The 19599-nt window shown below is 53.7% G+C and overlaps 1 protein-coding gene across 1 annotated transcript; it reads right to left on the reverse strand.

The window, feature by feature from the left end:
* Window positions 1-553: 553 nt before the first annotated feature.
* RASSF5 (Ras association domain family member 5) lies at window positions 554-15527 on the reverse strand. The gene is made up of 5 exons (XM_064399377.1): window positions 15124-15527; window positions 5605-5718; window positions 4471-4768; window positions 4030-4145; window positions 554-3439 (listed from the first exon to the last, which is right to left on the reverse strand). The coding sequence occupies exons 1-5, from the start codon at window positions 15241-15243 to the stop codon at window positions 3287-3289; spliced, it is 801 nt and encodes a 266-aa protein (XP_064255447.1). The 5' UTR covers window positions 15244-15527; the 3' UTR covers window positions 554-3286.
* Between the last annotated feature and the right edge of the window lie 4072 nt (window positions 15528-19599).

Here is a 19599-nt window from a genome sequence, read left to right on the forward strand (position 1 = left end):
ACTGGATGCTACAGTGGCTTTTGGGTAGTTCAGCATTCTTGCTTTGCATCTTTGATCAAGGATGTGGAATAAACCTCCTCTGAAATATGAGAAAAACACATTCCAACACACTCCTGGGGCAGTGCAGTGTGTTCTGCCATTGAATAAAACCCACTGTGGCTTAGATTTTATCCTTTTAAACATTGCCAGATACTGAATTCAGACACTTCCAACACTGAGAATTAACTGCATTAGCTGCACTTCTGTAGTTCATACTATTTTTATATATAAAAATACATTAAATACAATAAATATATTATTTTTATATATAAAAATACATTTTAATGTATGACATGAGCTGTAATTTATCACAGGTAACAGTTCTAACAGCCCCAGCTAAAAGATAAAATTAATGGAACACTTTGGGCAGGTCTTACAGGTGTGGATGTTCTTTAGCTCTTTAACAGCAGGTTAGGAAATTTAAATTCACTTCTAGGAAGGATTCCTGTATTTCCCTTTAGACTAAATTCATTAAAGTTCCATAGGAGGGCACCAGAAAAAGAAGGTCAAGAGATTTCTTTAATTACTGACGGTTTTATTGTTATTGTCTCTTACACTGTCTGTACATGAACAAATAGTTCCAGAACCTTCAAAAAAAGCTGAGAGTGAGACATTTTGTAAAAATGCCATAGAATCACTAGGGAGTAGTAAAAATAAATTACAGCATTGCAAAAATGCATTTCACTTTGCCATAGAAGCTCTACTATTCCATCCTATACACATTATTTTACAGGTTTTACAGTAGCCATGGTAAAGAAACTCACACGACCTAGGCGAGACAATTGCTAACCAAAGGCACTGCCAACAGGATTTGCGCTTAAAGAAGGGGCAAATACTCCTAAAACCAGCTCAACTGACCCATGAGAATTTGAGTTTCAACACCCACCAACTCTTCAAATGCCCCTCATATTGAAAAAAAAAAAAAAAAACAAACCCAAAAGAACGAGCCCTGCTGGTGGCAGGAGGTTTCAGCAGCATCCACAGTGATTGCATACGAAGCCATGCCTTCTACAAACTGTCAAAGACATGCTGGGGCCAGGAAGGGAGAGGGGACACTCACCAAAACAAAAACAACAAAAAAATGAAACCTGCACAACTTTCAGCCAGAAAGAAAAGGGATTTCAAACCAAGCGTGTGGCTCTTGCCTCTGAGCCACCGGCAGTTTTTACAGCGCTCTTCCCCACGGTGGAACTGAAGTATTTATAAGGTGCTGTCAAGGCTCAGAGCACCAGATAAACGGTATTTAAATGACTCCACAAGTGAAGAGTGAAGTGCTAAGTCTGCTTGTAGCTGGACAAACAGCCCCAGAGCATGGCAAGTGCTGCTCTGAGGCCTCCAGCACTTGTTAAAGGTCGTTGGGTGTAGAGTACAGTACAGCTGGAGGCTCCTCTGCACCAGAGCCCTGCGAGCAAACCCTCACTGCTGACCAGAACAGGAGCTGCAACTGAGCTTGGCAGAAAGTGGCTTTCACACCAGCCGAGGGCTCCAAGTGATGCAGTTACTCTCATAAGGTTTAGAAACAAACATACTCAAAATCTGGGAAAAAAAAAAAATCCCAAGCAATCACCTTCCAGAAAGAAACAAAGCAGTTCCTCATCCCTCCCTGTGGGGACAGGAGAGACAAGGCCTCTGCACAGCTTCCTCCTTAGCCCAAATGCAACGTTTTCACACTTAAGGGAAAAAAAAGGCACTGAGGTAAATTTGAACTCCTCCCTGTTCCCCAATAACCTGCTGGCTCCCCTCCCACGGGGTGTAGGTGGGATCCCAGCAGCCACAGTGAGCTCCGTGGAGCCCACACCAACCCCTGTCCCTGCTCCACCCCAACCCAGGGCTGGCATTCCCTGTTCCTGGGCTGTGACCAGAGGGAGGGCTGGCCCTGGTGTGTGCAGTGTGCTCAGCATGGAGCACTGAGGGTAAACATGGGGCCCATCCTCTCCCCGGGGATCCCTGGAGCATTCCCAGCCTGGCAGAGATCCCTGCATGGCCTCAGCACCAGAGCAAGGGCAGGGACCCAGCCTGCAGCTCGAGGACTTTGCTGAGGGATGCTCAGCGTGGCGTGGTGGCAGCCCTGAGACAGGCAGAGAGAGACTTGCTGTCCTCTCCTGGCTCCACGGAGAGAGCAAACCCTGGGAAGCTTCCTGCTTCAGCAGGACAGCACCAGTTGAGAGTGGGGAGGGAGAACAGGCCACAGGGACAGCAGGGCTGGGACAGCAGGAGCAGGAGGAAGCCCAGCTGAGGTGAGCAGAAAGCATCCAAGGACAGTAATTCTCTTCCTTGGTGCCACCTCCACACCCCAGCCCTGGATGGGGCTCCTCTCCCTCGGGGCCAGGCATGTTCACAGCTCAAAATCTGATTTGTGAAGGGGTTTTGAGCTTTCCTGGGTTCCTCTGATGGACACGTATTGCTAAACCTTCAACACTGAACCCTCAGCCTGTGCCCCAACCATCACCTTTACACTTTTCAAACAGAATTTCTGGAAAGAAAGGTCCCAGTTCCTACAGAGTAGATAACTGGTGAAACCCTGGCTAACTTGGCTAAGCATCAGGGACAGTCACTGTAATTCAGCTCTTTCCAAAATTAGAAGTCAAATAGAATCAAAATGAATGATTTTCCTGGGAATTACTACTACCAAGTTGCAATAATATTTACTAACAGACTGTTGGGGTGTTGCAGCTGCCTTGGTGTGCTAACCTGGCATTTCCCTGGCTGCCTCAGCCCTGAACAAGTCCAGGGCTTGCTTAGAGCTGCAACACCCACATGGTTTGGTGCAACAACCTCCTCCCCTTCTCCTGCTGCTTCCTGTGCTCTCCTTACAAAACCAGAACTGGGCCACGAGGCCACTGTGGGCCACAACACCTCCAAACAGGAACAAGCAGCTTGCTGGGAGGAGCAGGAACAGCAAGAGCTGCCCTGCTCCAAACTTCAGCCAGCACAGGGGTCCTGTTGGGTGTCACAGTGAGAATTTTCCACGCAGCCTCTCCAGCGGGTGGCACGGCTGGAAAGCCAACCAGCAGCTGTGTTTGCTTTGTTGAAGCTGTTTTAAAAACAGGCTTCCCGTTCTTGGACTGGCTCTGGTCCTGGGAGAAGAGGTTTCAGAAGAAGAAAATGCAATAGGATCATTTTAGGGGTGCTGGGAGCCAGTCCTTATGGAAGGTTGAAGAGGGAGAATGACTACTAAGGTGTCCTGAGAAGTCTTTTCATTAAAAACAGTCTCTAGGTTAGTCTAATGCCCAGTGCCTCCTGAAGGTTATCCAGGTTTGCCTCTGGCCTCTTTCAGGGTCTGTTGCAGTCTCTGTTTGAACCTCTCGTACTTCTTGTGCACTTGCTGGATTTTGTCCTTCTCCTCTTTCTCCAGGATCATCAGGAAGTTCTGCAGCTCTGGGATGGAGAAGGCTTCCCACTGCAAAACCAGCAAGAGGCAGAGTGAGCACTGGGCTTTGTGGGTTCTTACCTGAATCTGTGAGGAGGAGCAATAAAATACATTGAAATGTATCTGATCTCCAGGGATTTAACCTCGAGTGGTGAGAGGGATGGGATGAGGGGCTGCAGCAGGAAGGACCATCCCAATCCTCCCAGCCCACATGGGAAGCAGAGTCCTGCAGGATGCAGCAGCTCCCAGCATTCGCTTCACTGTGGTGGGGAGCAAGATTTCAACCAAAAACTGACTGTGAATTTATTACCTGAGTGTCCCTGGCTTTTACTTAAATTAGTGGATTACTTATAACAGTGCTCAACTAATCTAATTAGTGAGGATTAACCCTGGGGCGGCACTGCCGGGTTCCACAAACAGATTATGGAGTGGCCATCAAAACTGGCCTCAGCATTTTCACAGCTCAAGTCTGAATTGTTTTAAAAACCCAGATCATTTAGGAGCAATAAAAGACCTCTTAGAGGGAAGCAGCCCTTTTTGTGGTGCCTCTGTCCCACATCCCCCAGCTCTGCCATGTGCTCCATATTCGTGTGAAAACCAAGGAAAGGTCACCAAGGTACCTCAACTTCCCCGGTTTCGTTTTCCTTCAGCACAAAGCTCAGCACGTCGGTGTCAGGGCCTGCCAGCAGCCGCAGGTACAGTGGGTACTCGGTGAGAGGGAGCTTCTGGAACAGCACTGCAAGGACAGCAGACACCCCCCGTGAGATCAGGGCTGCCAGGGCAGAGGGAAGCTCAGGGGATCTGCTGGAGCATGGCAAGGATGCTCAGCATCACAGGGCTGAGTCTTTATCACAGATTTACCACGATCCCTGTGAGGTCCCAGGTGGTTTCACCCCTTCAGAAATCATAACTCCCTGTTAACCTAAGCAGCATCACCTCCTGTGCAGGTCTGGCCTTTGATTCACCTGGATTTAGGCTCTGCCTGCCTGACACCCCAGTGAGTCCTTCAGCACACCAACCAGAAGCCAAACTCCCCACCAGCTGCCAGGCCCTGAACTCACCTTGCCCATCTTTCCTCATCTCCTTGAAAAGTGCAAACTTCTGCGGGTTATCCACCACCATGAACTTCTTCAGCAGCGCCTGGATCACCTGGCCCACCGTGGTGGTGCTGCTGATGTGCAGCTGCTTGATGGCATCCAGGGGCAGGTAGAAGGAGGTCCTCCTGTGCGTCATCTCAGCCAGGTTCACCTCGTGGAGGGCATCGTAGATGGACTGGGGCCGGATCCCGGCTGGCACTGTCACCGGGCGCCGCAGCTTCAGGTGCACCTTGATGAACCCCGTGTAGGTCCCGTCGTCGTTCTGGGGCAAAGCACACAGGGATCAGGCTCCAGGCAGCTCTTCCAGCCCGTTTCCCACCACAAGAGGCTGGGGGGTGACAGCAGGAGCTGGCCCTGCTCCAGGAGTTCCAGCGTTCCTCGTTAATCATGTCAAAAATACCCAGTAATTTCAGGACAGTCACTGCTGGTTTTCTCTTGGTAATGACTCATCCCTTCCTCTCGCCTGTGGGATCTTGTTTTATTTCAAACCAGCCCTGCTACCAGGCAGTTATGGAAATTCCATTGCATGGAATTTGTAGTTGCACTTAATATGGATTTGAAACCCCTGGTTCAGCAGGATCTCCCAAACTTATTCCTTATGTTTTATTCCCCATTTAATGGATTCTAACATCTCCATGTACCAAATCATCCCTGAACATCAGCTGATCCCACCACAGGTCTCTTACCCCACCCTCAGCTCCACAAAAATGCAGGAATCAGGAGAAAAGCCTGGTTCTGCACAGTGCACCTGGAAGCCTGGCAGTGGTGAGGGCAGAGCTTCTCTCTCTAGAAAGGTTTTGTGCTCCTGAAGCCACTTCCAACAGCTCACAGCCCTGGTTCCACCCTGACTCATCCCCACTGGGGCTCATCCAGGGCTTTGTGGCAGCTCCTTGCCAGAGATCAGTGCCAGCAGGAAGGGATGGAGGCAGGGAAGGGTTACCTGGAGTGCCAGTGACACTGCAAAGGCCAGCAGGAGGAAAAGCAGCTTGGCAGCCCCCCTCACCCCAGTGACACCTTCCCCACAGGCTGGCCCCGTGCAGGGCCCACAGGAACCAGCAGCAGGCTGTGTGTGTGAGGGGAAGCCAGCCCAGGACGTACCAGTTTCATCACGAGGCAGTTGGTGACCTTTGCATTGTACTTTTCAATCTTCTGTTTGATCTCCTGGATGGTTGGAGGCTCAGGTTTTTCTTCTTCTACCGTTTGTGTCGCATTCTGCAATCAGAAGAGTGGGGCTTTAGCTGCTTTGAGTGTTGGGTAATGCTCCATCTGTTCAGCCCCTGAAAGCAGGAGCGGATCCTGCTCAGTCCTGAGCAGTGATGACGCAGGTGGGGACGGTCCCAAATGTGCAGGATGCCACATCCCAACCCCAAACCACCTCTGACACCAGTGACAGGCAGTGGAGGGCAACACAAAATGCACCAGTTGGTGGCACGGGGCAGTAAAACATCCCAGTACAAACCAGGGAAAAAAAATCCAACCTCTAAAACCCACTTTCAAAGCAAAGCCCCCTCCAGCTGCAAGCATTTATTTCCTTTTTGCAGTGCAAGAAAAAAAAATCCAATCCTATTTCCAGTATTCACAGCTCTGACTCCCCAAAACTCAAGCAGTGGGTTCACCCAGGCAGAACCTGGAGTTAAATCTCTCACTGCTCTTGCCCAAAGCTTGGGAAATTACAGCTCAGAGCAACAAAAGCACACGAGCAGCAGGCTGCCTGTGTGACTGATAATAAATCAGGCACTGCAGGGCCAGGCCAGGCATCCCAGCCATGGCAGGAGCTGCTCAGTGTCTGCCTGGGCTCCCCCAGAGGGACAGAGGCTGCTGCTTGCCCAGCTTTGGGGGAATTTCCTCCAAAACCAACGGGTCTGACCTGTAGGTGGGCTCTGCCTGAAATGTCACTAATGAATAATCACAGAATCATTGAGGTCAGAAAAGATCTCTGAGATGGAGTCCAGCTGTCAACACAGCACCACGAAGCCATGTCCCCAAGTGTCACATCCATGGCCTTTTGAACACTTCCAGGGATGGTGATTCCACCATTTCCCCCTTTCATGGAGAAATTTTCATTCTTATCCAGTCCAAAGCTCCCCTGGCTCCCCTCCAGCCAGGAGGGCAGGTCTGCTCCACAGCACTGCCTGCTTTATCTGCTCAATCTGCAGCAAACAAGCCTCTGTGTGTCTTGGGCAATGCTCAGCCCGCTGGATCTCCCTGCTCAGAGCTCTGCTGCCTCCCCAGAACTCACCACCTTCCCTGGTGACAGCCTGGAAATGCATTTTGCCCAGATTTTATGTGGGCTTGCTCAAAGTTGGCATTAGCAGGGAGCAGGAAGCGTGAAGGGATGTGCCATCAAGGCTGGGAAGGCTCAGAATGAAAACTGTAACCTCTGAGAAGGGAAAAAAAAAGGGGAAAAACGGGAAAAAAAGGGAAAAAAATGCAGCTTGAGGAGCAGAGCCTCTTCTCAGGCAGCCCCAGAGCACAGAGGACAAGGACAAAGCAAGCTGTGAACAAGCCAATATTGCCCAAGGCTACCCAAGGTATTTCTTTCAGGAGGAGATTCAAGCAGAGAACAATCTGAAACCCTGGCTGCAATCTGGCACGGCAGCAGCCCTGGATTCACCGAGGCCATTCCCCAGGGACAGCTCAGGATTTCTGCATTTCCACCCCACAGCAGCACACAGCTCAGGACCTCTGGGTCCCCTCTGTGGAGCAGGCACCCAGGGGTCAGCTGTGACACTGGGGTGGCACTCAGAGGACAGCAGTGACACTGGGGTGGCACCCAGGGGACAGCTGTGACACTGGGGTGGCACTCAGAGGACAGCAGTGACACTGGGGTGGCACCCAGGGGACAGCTGTGACACTGGGGTGACACCCAGGGGTCAGCTGTGACACTGGGGCAGCACCCAGGGGACAGCTGTGACACTGGGGTGCCACCCAGGGGTCAGCAGTGACACTGGGGTGCAGCCCAGGGGACAGCAGTGACACTGGGGTGGCACCCAGGGGACAGCAGTGACACTGGGGTGCAGCCCAGGGGACAGCAGTGACACTGGGGTGGCACTCAGAGGACAGCAGTGACACTGGGGTGGCACCCAGGGGACAGCAGTGACACTGGGGTGCAGCCCAGCCTCCTTGGTCAGTCCAGGAGAGGGGCTTTAAACAGGGGCATGGAGTGACAGGACAAGGGGTGGTGGCTTTGAACCAAAAGAGGGGAGATTTACATGAGATAGGGGCAGAAATCCTTCCCTGGCAGGGTGGCAGGCCCTGGCACAGGGTGCCCAGAGAAGCTGTGGCTGCCCCATCCCTGGCAGTGCCCAAGGCCAGGCTGGAGCACCCTGGGACAGTGGAGGGTGTCCCTGGGGCAGGGTGGGACTGGATGAGGTCCCTTCCCCAAAGCACTGAAGGTCCTTTCCAACCCAAAGCATTCTATGACAATGAAAGCAGAGCTTTCCTGGGTTATTTGAGAACTGCACATAAAGTTTTTTACAGGAAGGTGATAAAGATCTGGAATGGCTGCCCGGGGAGGTGGTGCAGTCACCATCCCTGGGGTGTTTAACAAAGCCTGGATGTGGCACTGGGGGCCAGGGTGCAGTTGAGGTGTTGGGGCTGGGTGGGACTTGATGATCTCTAAGGTCTCTTCCAACCCAGTAATTCTGTGAATTCTCTGAATTCTGTGAAATATCCTTTTATTAGAACTCCCCAGTCTGTCTGTTGGCTCACGCTGCACCAAGTCTTGGCCACACAAAGGTGCTGGGTTGGCACCTCTGATGTGGCCAAGATGATTTAAAAATCATCTTCAGAAACCATGCTGAGGGTTGAGATTTTGAAAGTAGCATGACGGAAAAGTTAAAAAAAAAAAAAAGAAAAGCAACAAAAAAACCACATCCCTTCCCTATAAGTTAACAGAAGATGAACTCTCAGAAAGCCTGCACTTCCTCATGTCACCCATGTCACAGCACTGAGCCAGGCACAGCTGTGCTGCCCCTCACAGCCCTGGCCCCATCCCAACCATGCAGGGAGGGAGGGCAGGGGACCCCCGGGATTGTCCCCTGCTGCACACAGAGAGCTGGAGCTGCAGAGAGGAGGGCACCACAGCATCATCCATGGCACAAACACAGCCCAGCACAGAGAGCATCCATCCATCCATCCATGGATCCATCATCCATCCATCCATCCATCCATCCATCCATCCATCCATCCATCATCCATCCATCCATCCATCCATCCATCCATGGATCCATCCATCCATCCATCCATCATCCATCCATCCATCCATCCATCCATCCATCCATCCATGGATCCATCCATCCATCCATCCATCCATCCATCATCCATCCATCCATCCATCCATCCATCCATGGATCCATCCATCCATCCATCCATCATCCATCCATCCATCCATCATCCATCCATCATCCATCCATCCATCCATCCATCCATCCATCCATCCATCCATCATCCATCCATCCATCCATCCATCCATCCATCCATCCATCCATCCATCATCCATCCATCCGTCCATCCATCCATCATCCATCCATCCATCATCCATCCATCCATCCATCCATCCATCCATCCATCCATCCATGTCCCTGTCACTGCAGATTTTCTCTCCCCAGGAGGATGGGTCCCTCTCCTGGTGACAATTCCCAGCCAAGGGACAGTGCCAGCAGTTAAAAGCAGCTCGGTTTCCATGGAGGTTTCCACAGCGGGGCAGGAGGAGCCCCAGGGCCTCACAGCAGGCACACAGCACATGAGGAGAGTTTTGGCTTCCAAGAAACCCAAAGCACTCCCAGAGGAGGGGCCTGGCTCAGCAGCATGTCATCGGTGTCACACGATGTCACCGATGTCACCACACACTCCAGCACTGCCCAGCTGTGCCATCCTGCCTTCCCCACCCTGGGCAGCTCACAGGGGTACCTGCAGCTCCCCCTCCTCCCACGCCAGGGAAAGAAAGTTCTGATCATTTCCTTCATGCATCCATCCCACCACGGGCACGGTGACAGGACAGTGTCCTGAGGACACCTGGGGACACACAGTGAAGTCATGGGAGAAAAATGAAGGCAAACTCCAGCCAGCTGTCCCAGAGGATCCAGAGTGGGGCCACCCCAGCTCCAGGAGCTGTTTAGGGATGGGGGAGCCCTGAAGGGCACTGGGGATCCAAGGGCTCAACCCTTCACCTCCTCTTGCCACTCAAGTGATGCTCAAGCCAGGCAACACCACGAGCCCCCAGGCAGGGACCACCCCTCCATCCCAGTCCTGCACACCTCAATATTCTGCTTTTCTGCTTCCAGACCCAAACCAGCCCATCACCAGTCTTGTGGTGCAGGAGCCCTGGGAAGAGCAGCCACAGGCTGGGCAGAGAAGCACTGAGTGCATGACCAGATCAGCTCCTCACAAACCAACCCCAGCCTCTGGTTGTGCAAAGTTTCTGGGGCACAATCTGCAACTCTGCCTAAAGGAAGAAAAACAGAAGCTTTTAACCATAAACCGTTGCTACATTTCCTGTTGTACAGGGACAGGATGAAACGAGCTGGTAACAAAACCTCATCTCTGCTCTGCACCTCAGCCCTGCTGGGCCTGCAGCTTTCCTGGAAAACAGCGGGGGGACCACCTGGACAGTGGCCTCAGCACAGGACATTGGTGTGGCAGCCAGAGGATGGGCACAGGACATTGGTGTGGCAGCCAGAGGAACCAGCACAGGACATTGGTGTGGCAGCCAGAGGATAGGCACAGGACATTGGTGTGGCAGCCAGAGGAAAGGGCACAGGACATTGGTGTGGCAGCCAGAGGATGGACACAGGACATTGGTGTGGCAGCCAGAGGATGGGCACAGGACATTGGTGTGGCAGCCAGAGGAACCAGCACAGGACATTGGTGTGGCAGCCAGAGGATAGGCACAGGACATTGGTGTGGCAGCCAGAGGATGGACACAGGACACTGGTGTGGCAGCCAGAACGGGGACATTCCCTGTGCCACCCTCCTGTGTGAGCAGCAGGAAAGGCACGGGCAGCCCGAGCTGCCAGGAGGGCCCACACCTGCCCATGGAAATCCTGCACACAGCACTCGGACAGGAGTGAAGCACTGGCAGCTCGCTGGCCTCGCCAGACTCCAGGTGGAGGCTTTGGCAGCCTGGGACACTGCCAGGAACCAGCTGGAGAGCAGTGGTGGCTGCAGTGACACAGGGACACACAGGCTGCCAGGACAGGCTGGGCACGGGCATTTGGGACATCCAGACCCGCTGTGCCCTGCAGAACCCACACTGCTGCTCAGCTGTGAGAAATCCCGACTGCAAGGAATGACTGCAGCCGCAGCTGGCACCTGGGCTAATGCTCCACGGGACAAAGGCTGCCCGGGAGCAGGGCAGGACCGTGGCACACACAGCCCATGGCCCGGGGCTGGGCAGGATTCACCACCGGGCCCCCTCCGTGCAAGCCAGCACTCAGCTAATGAGCTGTAAACTCCTGCCAGGATTTTATGGACAGCCCAGGGGCCATGGAGATGATGGTGACAGCTCTCAAAGGAGTTCTAAGCCAAGAGAGGCAACAAGGAAACCTCCTGTGACAGATATTGCCATTTACAAGGATGCCAGGAGAAACACACCCCACATCCAAAGAGCACACTCCCTACAACCTCTCACCTTTCAAGTCAACTCCCAACTTAAAAACCTTTAAAAACCTTTAAAGTACAGCAGCTCTGCAGCACGCTGGGCCCTGTTTTTGGGAATACCAGCTCCAGGTGGGACCCAGGAGCTGTCCCACCACACTCCCACTCCAGGGGCTGCTGTGTGATCCCAGCCTGGAGGACCAGCAGCTCAGGAACTGGGGCTTCACCAGCAAAGCAGGCATGGGAAAGCAGCAGAGGCAGAAAGTCTGAGTTTGGGGGACATTGCCTGGAGCCAGGGCCACCTCCCTGCAGCCCCGGGGCCACCATCCCTGCAGCCCCAGGGACACCATCCCTGCAGCCCCTGGAACACCATCCCTGCAGCCCCTGGAACACCATCCCTGCAGCCCCAGGAACACCATCCCTGCAGCCCCTGGAACACCATCCCTGCAGCCCCTGGAACACCATCCCTGCAGCCCCAGGAACACCATCCCTGCAGCCCCTGGAACACCATCCCTGCAGCCCCTGGAACACCATCCCTGCAGCCCAAAGCCACCATCCCTGCAGCCCCTGGAACACCATCCCTGCAGCCCAAAGCCACCATCCCTGCAGCCTCAGGGACACCATCCCTGCAGCCCCTGGAACACCATCCCTGCAGCCTCTGGAACACCATCCCTGCCCTTCACCCCCAGCCAGTTGTCCTCCCCAGCTCTCTCATTAATGAATTTGCAGAGCAGAGCTCTGGGGATGATCTGGCCCAGCACCACCACATTCTTGGCAGTCTGATCTCAGGCAGGAGTGGCCAAGTCCTCCCTGGTGTGTTGGGCACAGCTCCATCCCCATTTCCACCAGCCAGGCTGGGACAACTCGCATTCCCAAACCCAAGCTCTCCCTTTGGCTCCTTGTTCAGACTGCAGGAGCAATTCAGAGACCTCCTCTGAAGGGATTTTATGAGCTGGGCCATCAATCCTCCATTTTTCTGCTTATTAAGGAAAGATTTGTCTTAAAACACCAGAAAACAAAGCCTGGAGAAGCACATCTGAGTGTCCCTGGCTGTGGAGCTGCAGCTCAGAGCAGCATCACCTGTGACCACAAACACAGCACAAGGACTGGAAAGAAATGTGAATGCTCCAGATCTGAGTCAGAAATATGAGAATCAACAGCTCAGATCTGTAAATCCAGCTGCAGCAGGGAGTGGTGGCAGCTCGGGGACACTGGGGACAGGGCTGTCACCAGAGCTGGGACATCTGTGCTCTCACAGAGCTCTCCATCCCTGCACAACACCCAACACTTCCTTCAACACCCACTCCCAGGGTTCACAGCACTAAATTGGAAAAGGCTGCACTGCTCCAGCACAGACAGGCAGGGGGGAGGATCATACAGGAGATCTGGATTGAAAAAAAAACCAAAAACCTTAAATACCCCCAACATTTCCCTCCCGTTGAGAAATTCAGATGAGGTGCTGTGGTTTGCTTTGGGGTTCAGAGGAAAAGGCAGCAGACAGGGAAGAGGGATGGCTGCTGCATTTCAGAGAGGTTGCAGCAAGTGAAGACGGGCTCAGTGTTTTGATTGCCATGGAGATTTCACTTAGAAACCGATTTTCCTGCCACATCTCAGCTCAGCACTGAGAGCTGACAAGGTCCTCACGGGGAGCTGCATCTCAGGGGGCTCCAGGCTGGAGCTCCTCTGCATTGCAGCAGGCTGGCCATGCCCAGGCTGCCCACCCAGCCCCAGCTGGTTCCCTGCACCCCACAAACCCGCCCTGGGCACCAGCAGCTCTGGGACTGTGGGCAAGGCTGGGTGGCATCCTGGAGATCCCTTCATCCAGCCCTTGCTGGGTTCTGCCCCTCCTGTGCTTCCCAGCCCTGGGCATTCCCTTGCCCCCTTCCCTCTCTCTCATCAGCCACTGGTGAGGACTCCAAGAGCGATTCTGCAGAGTTTTAAGCAATCAGGCTTCAGGCAGGAGACACTGAAGCCATTCAGCTGGAGAGGCCCAAAAAATGCAAAGTAATGGATCTCCAGGGATGGGGTCACAACTGAGATCTAAACCAGCTCTCTGCTAATGAAGAGTGATTTCCCTGATGGTTCTGAAAATAAAAAGGAATTACAGCATTCCTAGAAAGAGGCTCTTCAGACTAATACAGTTGTTTCAATCACAAAAATGGTTTCTGTAATCCTACAGATCAAATCCCACTCCCTTAAGTGCCATGCAGTGGCCTGTGTGTCCCCTCCCTCCCACCCACACCTCGTTTCCTCCCCAGAGATGTTTCCTGTGTCTTTCAGGACATGTTATCCATATCCATCCCTAAGTTATTCATATTTATCTTCCTCCTGCCCAGAGCAGGCCCTGCCCTGGGCTCAGGAATCACTCCTGGCACCCCAGGATGGACAACCAGCACCACCCCAAACACATCCACCAGGAAAACTCACTCTGGGGTCTCAGCTGATGTTTCCACCCCGTGGCCAGGAGCAGGTGGTGAAAAACAGAGCCATTGTCACACACAGCTCTTGCAGGGGTGGAAACGTTCCACATTCAATAATTACCACTTTAATAAGGTGCCAAGTTGAAAAGAGAGGACAGGGAGTGAATCAAACCCAAGAGAGATGTCAACCACCCCCTCAGTGTCCACCCCTCTTCCTCCTGCAGAACCTGCACCACCACCAACCCCAAACAAGCCATGAACCCCCCCAAAACCTTCCTCCACCAAGGCCTGAGCATGGTTTCCACTCTGAGAATCCACCTCCTCATGCAGCCCCATTACACAACGCCAGCTGGGCTCAGGTTAGTGCGTGTGGGGTTGTTTTTCTCATGCACAGGAACCATTTCCTCCCCACAACACCAAACCCCTGAAAGGCTCCATCTTCTGTGGCAGCCCGAGCTCTGCCACCCACGCTGGTCACATCCAGGTGAGGGCAAAAAGGGGCTGCAGCAGCCCCTGACCCCTCTGGGAGGCAGAAATCCCAAGCAGCAACAGCCCCAGGCTGATTTCCAGAGGTGCCCCAGGATCTGCAGCGCCCTGGCTCAGACAGAGCAGCCCTGGCTGCACCAGCACCCCAATCTCCTCCATCTCCTACACAAATGAATCATCAAATGACATTTAAAAACCAGCAGTACGTGTCTGTTAATCATAGTGAGAGGGAGCTGCTGGCTAGCGGGGAATATCCCATCTTAAATCATTTCTGCAGAGAAATTCAATAAAATTCCCAGCTGACTGACTGAAGCAGCCCCCCCTGCCCAAGCAGAGCCCTCGGAGCTGCTGCAGGGAGCTGAACCCCAAAGTCCCTGCTGAGGGCTGCAGCTCTGCAGCCTCAGGTGCAAATACAGCAGGGGCTGAACGTCCGTGCTGGTGGTTTACAGGAGGATTTCAAGTGAAAAAGCTGCTCCCTGGGCCAGATTTGATCTCTGGGTGCTGCAGGGCTCTTGTTCCCGTGTGAAACTCCCACTTCTGCAGCAGCACCTTCTCCTTTTATGCTCAGCTCTAGTTGGGGCCCCAAAGTTCATGACAGGGATTTTTAATTTATTTTTTTTTTAAAACAGATATTTAAAAACTGTAAAGCAGCGTTGTTAATGTTGCTGAGACACAAATCTCATCCTGGATGAAACACTGCCCAGCCAAACCCTCTGTCCTTCCCCAAGGCAGGCACACACAGCCCCAGGCTCCAGAAATGGACCACATTCCCCACCGTGTTGATCAGTTCACAGATTAATTCACCTTGAACTTTCCTATCCACCCCACAGGTGCAATTTTCACCCACGGCGCAGATTCTGAGCCTGACCCGTGGCCGCCTAAAGAAGATTTCACCTAACGCTGAACCCACACACGAGAGCCGGCTCCTCCGGGAACCCCGGCGTGGAAAAGGCTGAGAAAAACCCTCAGCGGTGCAGACCCCGCAGAGGAGAGGGCAGGACCCCTTCCTGGCCGGCAGCTGAGCCCTGACCCCCGTCCCAGCTGCTTTTTGGCATCCCCGCAGCCAAACGTGCGGCAGCCCCGCATCCCCGGCCCTGCGCACGACTCGCGGTACCTTGGCAGGGACCTTGCTCTGCGCGCTGCGGAAGAAGGAGGTTTTGGCCGTGAAAAAGCAATCCTCGAGGTCTTCATCCAAGCTGCAGTAGCCGCTGCTCATGCTGCTGCCGATGGTCATGGGAGCCGGGCAGAGGCGAGGGGCTGCGGGCCAGCATCGAGCCCCGCGCTCACACCCCCGGCTCGCCGCTCACCCGCGGCAGCTCCCGCTGCTCGTCCCGCTCATCCTGCCCAGCTATTCCTGCTCGCCAGGCAGCCGTGCCGGGTAACCCTTCCCTCGCCTCGCCCCCCGCTCCCGCCTCCCTGCGCAGCGGCGCTGGGCCAGCATGGAAGGGGCAGAGCTCCCAGTCCGCTCCCAGTGCGCTCCCAGTGCGCTCCCAGTCCGCGCCGCTGCCGGGGGTGCCCGCGCAGCAGCAGCAGCAGCAGCAGCAGCATCGCCTCCCCTTCCTGCCCTCGCCTCGCACTGCCGCAGCCCGGCCACTTCCTCTTGCAGGGCTGGTGGCCCCGCTCGCAGCCGAGGTGCTGGGCTTGGCCCCGGCCCCGGGGAGCCCGGGCAGCACCTTGGAGAGCCGAAACGCGGGGCCACGGAGGGCTGCGGGGTGCTCCGTGCCCGCCCGAGCATCCCCAGGAGTGCCGCGGGGAATCGGGGTGGTGGGGATGCAGCTCGGGGTGCCAGAGCCCCCGGCCATCACAAGTGGGTGCCTCTCCATCCTGCAGCTGGTTTCAGAGCAATTCCAGCACCCAGCCTGGGGCAGCCCAGGAAAAAGCTTCAGCCCCTGGCTCCTGCTTTTACAGCAGCCGTGACCTTCCTGCTTGGTGGAGATCACAGGGGTTTGTGGGGCTGGGCAGGGGAAGGGCTCTGCTCCCCACAAGATGCCACGGGCAGGGACACTTCCACTGTCCAGCCTGGCCCTGGGCACTCACAGGGATCCAGGGGCAGCCCCAGCTGCTCTGGGCACCTGTGCCAGGGCCTCCCACCCTCACAGGGAGGAATTTCTTCCCAATATCTCAACTTGCTCCTCCAGGGCTCCAAGACCTTCCCACAAGCAGCACCAAAACCTCTCCTCCTGACAGACTGCAGATGTTGCTCCAAACCCTTCCAGCTGTATCTGCTGAAGAACTTCAATTGCTCCAAGGCTTTGAGAGCTCCGTGCCCACCCCAGCAGCATCCCCTGAATACCAGTGGGGATGTAGATGGAGAGACTGGCAACATCTGCATCTCAGAGGGAGGAAGGCGAGGATCCAAGGGCCTTATTTACACAGGGAATAAATAAGCCATGTTCTTATGGCAGCAGTGTGTCCCTGCAGCAGCACAGCCCCCTCTGCTCCACAGGGATAAATTTAGAGGAGAAAGAGGCTTAAATTGAGCATGTGCAACACCAGCAGAAAGTGAGGGTTGGGGGAAGCAGCACTGGGGTCTTCTATGAAGCCTCAGCCCAGAAGTTTCCCAGTGGAACCAGGGTGCAACCTCTGGACTCTCCAAGAATTCTCATTTATTCCCTGCAGTCCTGCTCGGGACAGCTCCATCAGAAATACAGCAAAGCCAAACAAACCCAATGACTCTGAGCCCTTTGTTCAGCAGCAGCTCCATGGGGTGGCTCCCTGCACATCAGCCCCCAAATCCCCACTGCCCCCAGCCCTGCACCAGCTCTGAGGGTCACAGCACCCACTGACCCTGCCAGACCCTGAGGAGGCTCCTGCTGCTCCTGAGACCAGCAGAGGCCTTGGGCAGCTTCAGCAGAGCCTGGGTGTCACCCTGGGAGGCTGATCTGGGACCCAAACATAAACCACTCCTAAGCACTCAACTGGATCAAGGCCCAAATTATTAATGCCTGGAATTACCTGGTAACAGTCTTTAAATAGGTGATATTAAAATAGTTATTTCTCTGATGCTTCCACTTTGCTTAATTTTGATAATATGATTTAATGACTTCCAATTATGCCAGCTATTTAATTTTTACAGGTGTTTTCAGGCCTCTTCCCCTCCTGCCAGTGTATTCAGGCATCCTGTTAGTCTCCTACTGGAATATTGACATTATTTTCCCTCCATCCTCCTCCTTTCCAGCAGCAAAACCTGCCCAACCAACAGAAACCCTCCAGGAATGTGGCTGTGTGCTCAGATCAAGCAAACCTGGCAATTTCCCCCTGGTTATCTATAAGGAATGATGGAGTTTCACTGCAGCCATTTACCCTCATTAACCCTCAAATCAGCCCCCACAGGCCAGGGACCCCAGGCAGGGCTTTGCTGCCCTGAGGATCCCGAGGTGCAATCCCCAGCCAGGCCTTTGGGATGGGCTGACGGATTTCTGTCTGCTGCTGGAATCCCAGAGGCACTTTTGTTTCCTTGGCCCAGGATGGCTCCCCCTGCCCAGGGGGACACCAGGGCCCTGGCAGGGTGATGGATGGCCACGAAGCACAGGCTCCCTGTTTACTATTAGGCCCATCAATAACCCTGGCTGGGCTGATGGCCCTGAAGATGAAACGAGCTTTTCTCATTTTTCCAAGAGCCCAGCATGGCTGGGGGAAGCCCAGTGACATCCAGAGGGGGTGGAACCACACACAAATTTAGCTTTAGACATCTGAGTGGAGAACCCACTCTGAGCCTTTTGTAATGCATTATTTAAGAAGATCAATCCCATCCCACTTCAGATCCCTCCTGATCATTTTATTTTGAGCAGCAGCTGCCCAGCAAAGGATGGATGGAAACCAAACCCCACACACCAAACAGAAACCCTATGTTTGCCTTTGGAAAAGTACAAATTGTTCCCATCTTCAGTTCTGCACGAGCGCATCAGGGTCCTCCACAAAGAGGGATAAAAACAGGGGGTTGTAACGAGGGAGAGAACACAGAACCACGAAATCACCAAGGCTGGAAAAGCCCTTTGACTGAATCCCACCACGCCCACCAAGGCAGGTCACAAAGAGCCACATCCACTCATGTTTTGAACCCCTGGAGGCACGGTGACTCCACCACGACCCTGCAGAGCTGTCCCAAACATTTCCCAAAAGCACAGAGAGCCTGCAAAGGCTCCATCCCAGCCACATCCACTCCAGACAGGTCTCCCAGCCGTGCCTTAAGCTTCTCCCATCCCTTCCTCCCTGGTGAGAGCCTCCCTGGCCCTGCAGCCCGTGCCACCCACGCAGGAGCCCCAGACACGGCAGGATTAAAGCAAAGCTGAGCCTTCCGGAGTAAGCCTGGGATTACTGCACGTCCTAACAGGGACTGAAGAGCCTCCATCCCCTGGGACTACTGAAACTCTCAAAGCAAGGCTGGCAGCCAGCACTCCTGCAGATGCACGCTCCTGCCCTGGGAGATGCATCTCTGCTGCCCACGTGTGCACCCGTGCTGGGACAGTCCCAGCCCCATCCCGGTACGGATCCTCCCTCGCAGGCACTGGTGGCACTGCCATTTTTTCTGGAAAAATCCCTTTGCCCAGGATTCTTCTCCTGGGAAGCTGAGAAGCCTCAGAGAAAAAGGAAAACAATAATTTTCTCATTTGCTTCTCCTGTGTTTTGCTGCTTTGGAATGGGTTTGGACATTGTTCACCCACAGGTGATTGTTTCATTGGTTTCATGTGAATTGTTGTGACTCCTTGGCCAATCAGGGCCAAGCTGTGTCGAGGCTCTGGAAAGAGTCACGAGTTTTCATTATTATCTTTTTAGCCTTCTGTAAGTATCCTTTCTGTATTCTTTAGCATAGTTTAGTTTAGTATTCTTTAATATAATATAGATCATAATTAATTAGACTTCTGAGAACACGGAGTCAGATTCATCATTCCTCCCTTCATCTGGGAACCCTGCAAATTCAATACCCTGGCACTTGGGCCATGTGGGGGTTGGTGTCCCTGCACAGCAGGTGACAGCAGCTCAGGTGACAGCAGCATTTTAAACACCACAGAGCTCCACACGCCCCTCTGCAGGGAGGAGGGAGGGCGATGCCCACATTCCCAACCTCCATCCTGCCACACCCAGGCAGGGCACGACACTCAGGGCTGCAGGTGACACCTCAGTGACACTCAGGGCTGCAGGTTGTGCAAACCCAGGGCACAGGGAATATTTCTCTGTCTGCTCTGGGGTGCCCTGACCCCCAGGGCAGCACTGACTGTGACCCTCATTCCTGGAGAAAGTTTCCCAGACTTCAGATAGACTGGAACCCACAAAAGTGTGAAATTATTATAGAGAGTGGTGTAGGTGTGTCACTTGTGAGAAATTAAGGGTTTGGGATTTTCAGTATGTTGTGGATGGAAGCAAGATGGAGGGCACAGGGTGCTGTCCTGGGTTTCTTCTTCATGCTGCTTCTTCCTTCCTCTTCTTGGGTTTGGGTGGCATTTTGTAACTGGGCAGAAAAGTCCTCATTGTGGGCTCTGTGGGATCAGTTATTGGGTTAAAAGGGAAAATAATCTAGGTGCCAGTTCTTAATTGGATAGTTTAGCTGTAAAAGACTTGTAACCAGAGACTGTTGGCCGTTTTTGTGGTG

This window comes from Passer domesticus, chromosome 25 (genome assembly GCF_036417665.1).
Source record: "Passer domesticus isolate bPasDom1 chromosome 25, bPasDom1.hap1, whole genome shotgun sequence".
Lineage (NCBI taxonomy): Eukaryota > Metazoa > Chordata > Aves > Passeriformes > Passeridae > Passer > Passer domesticus.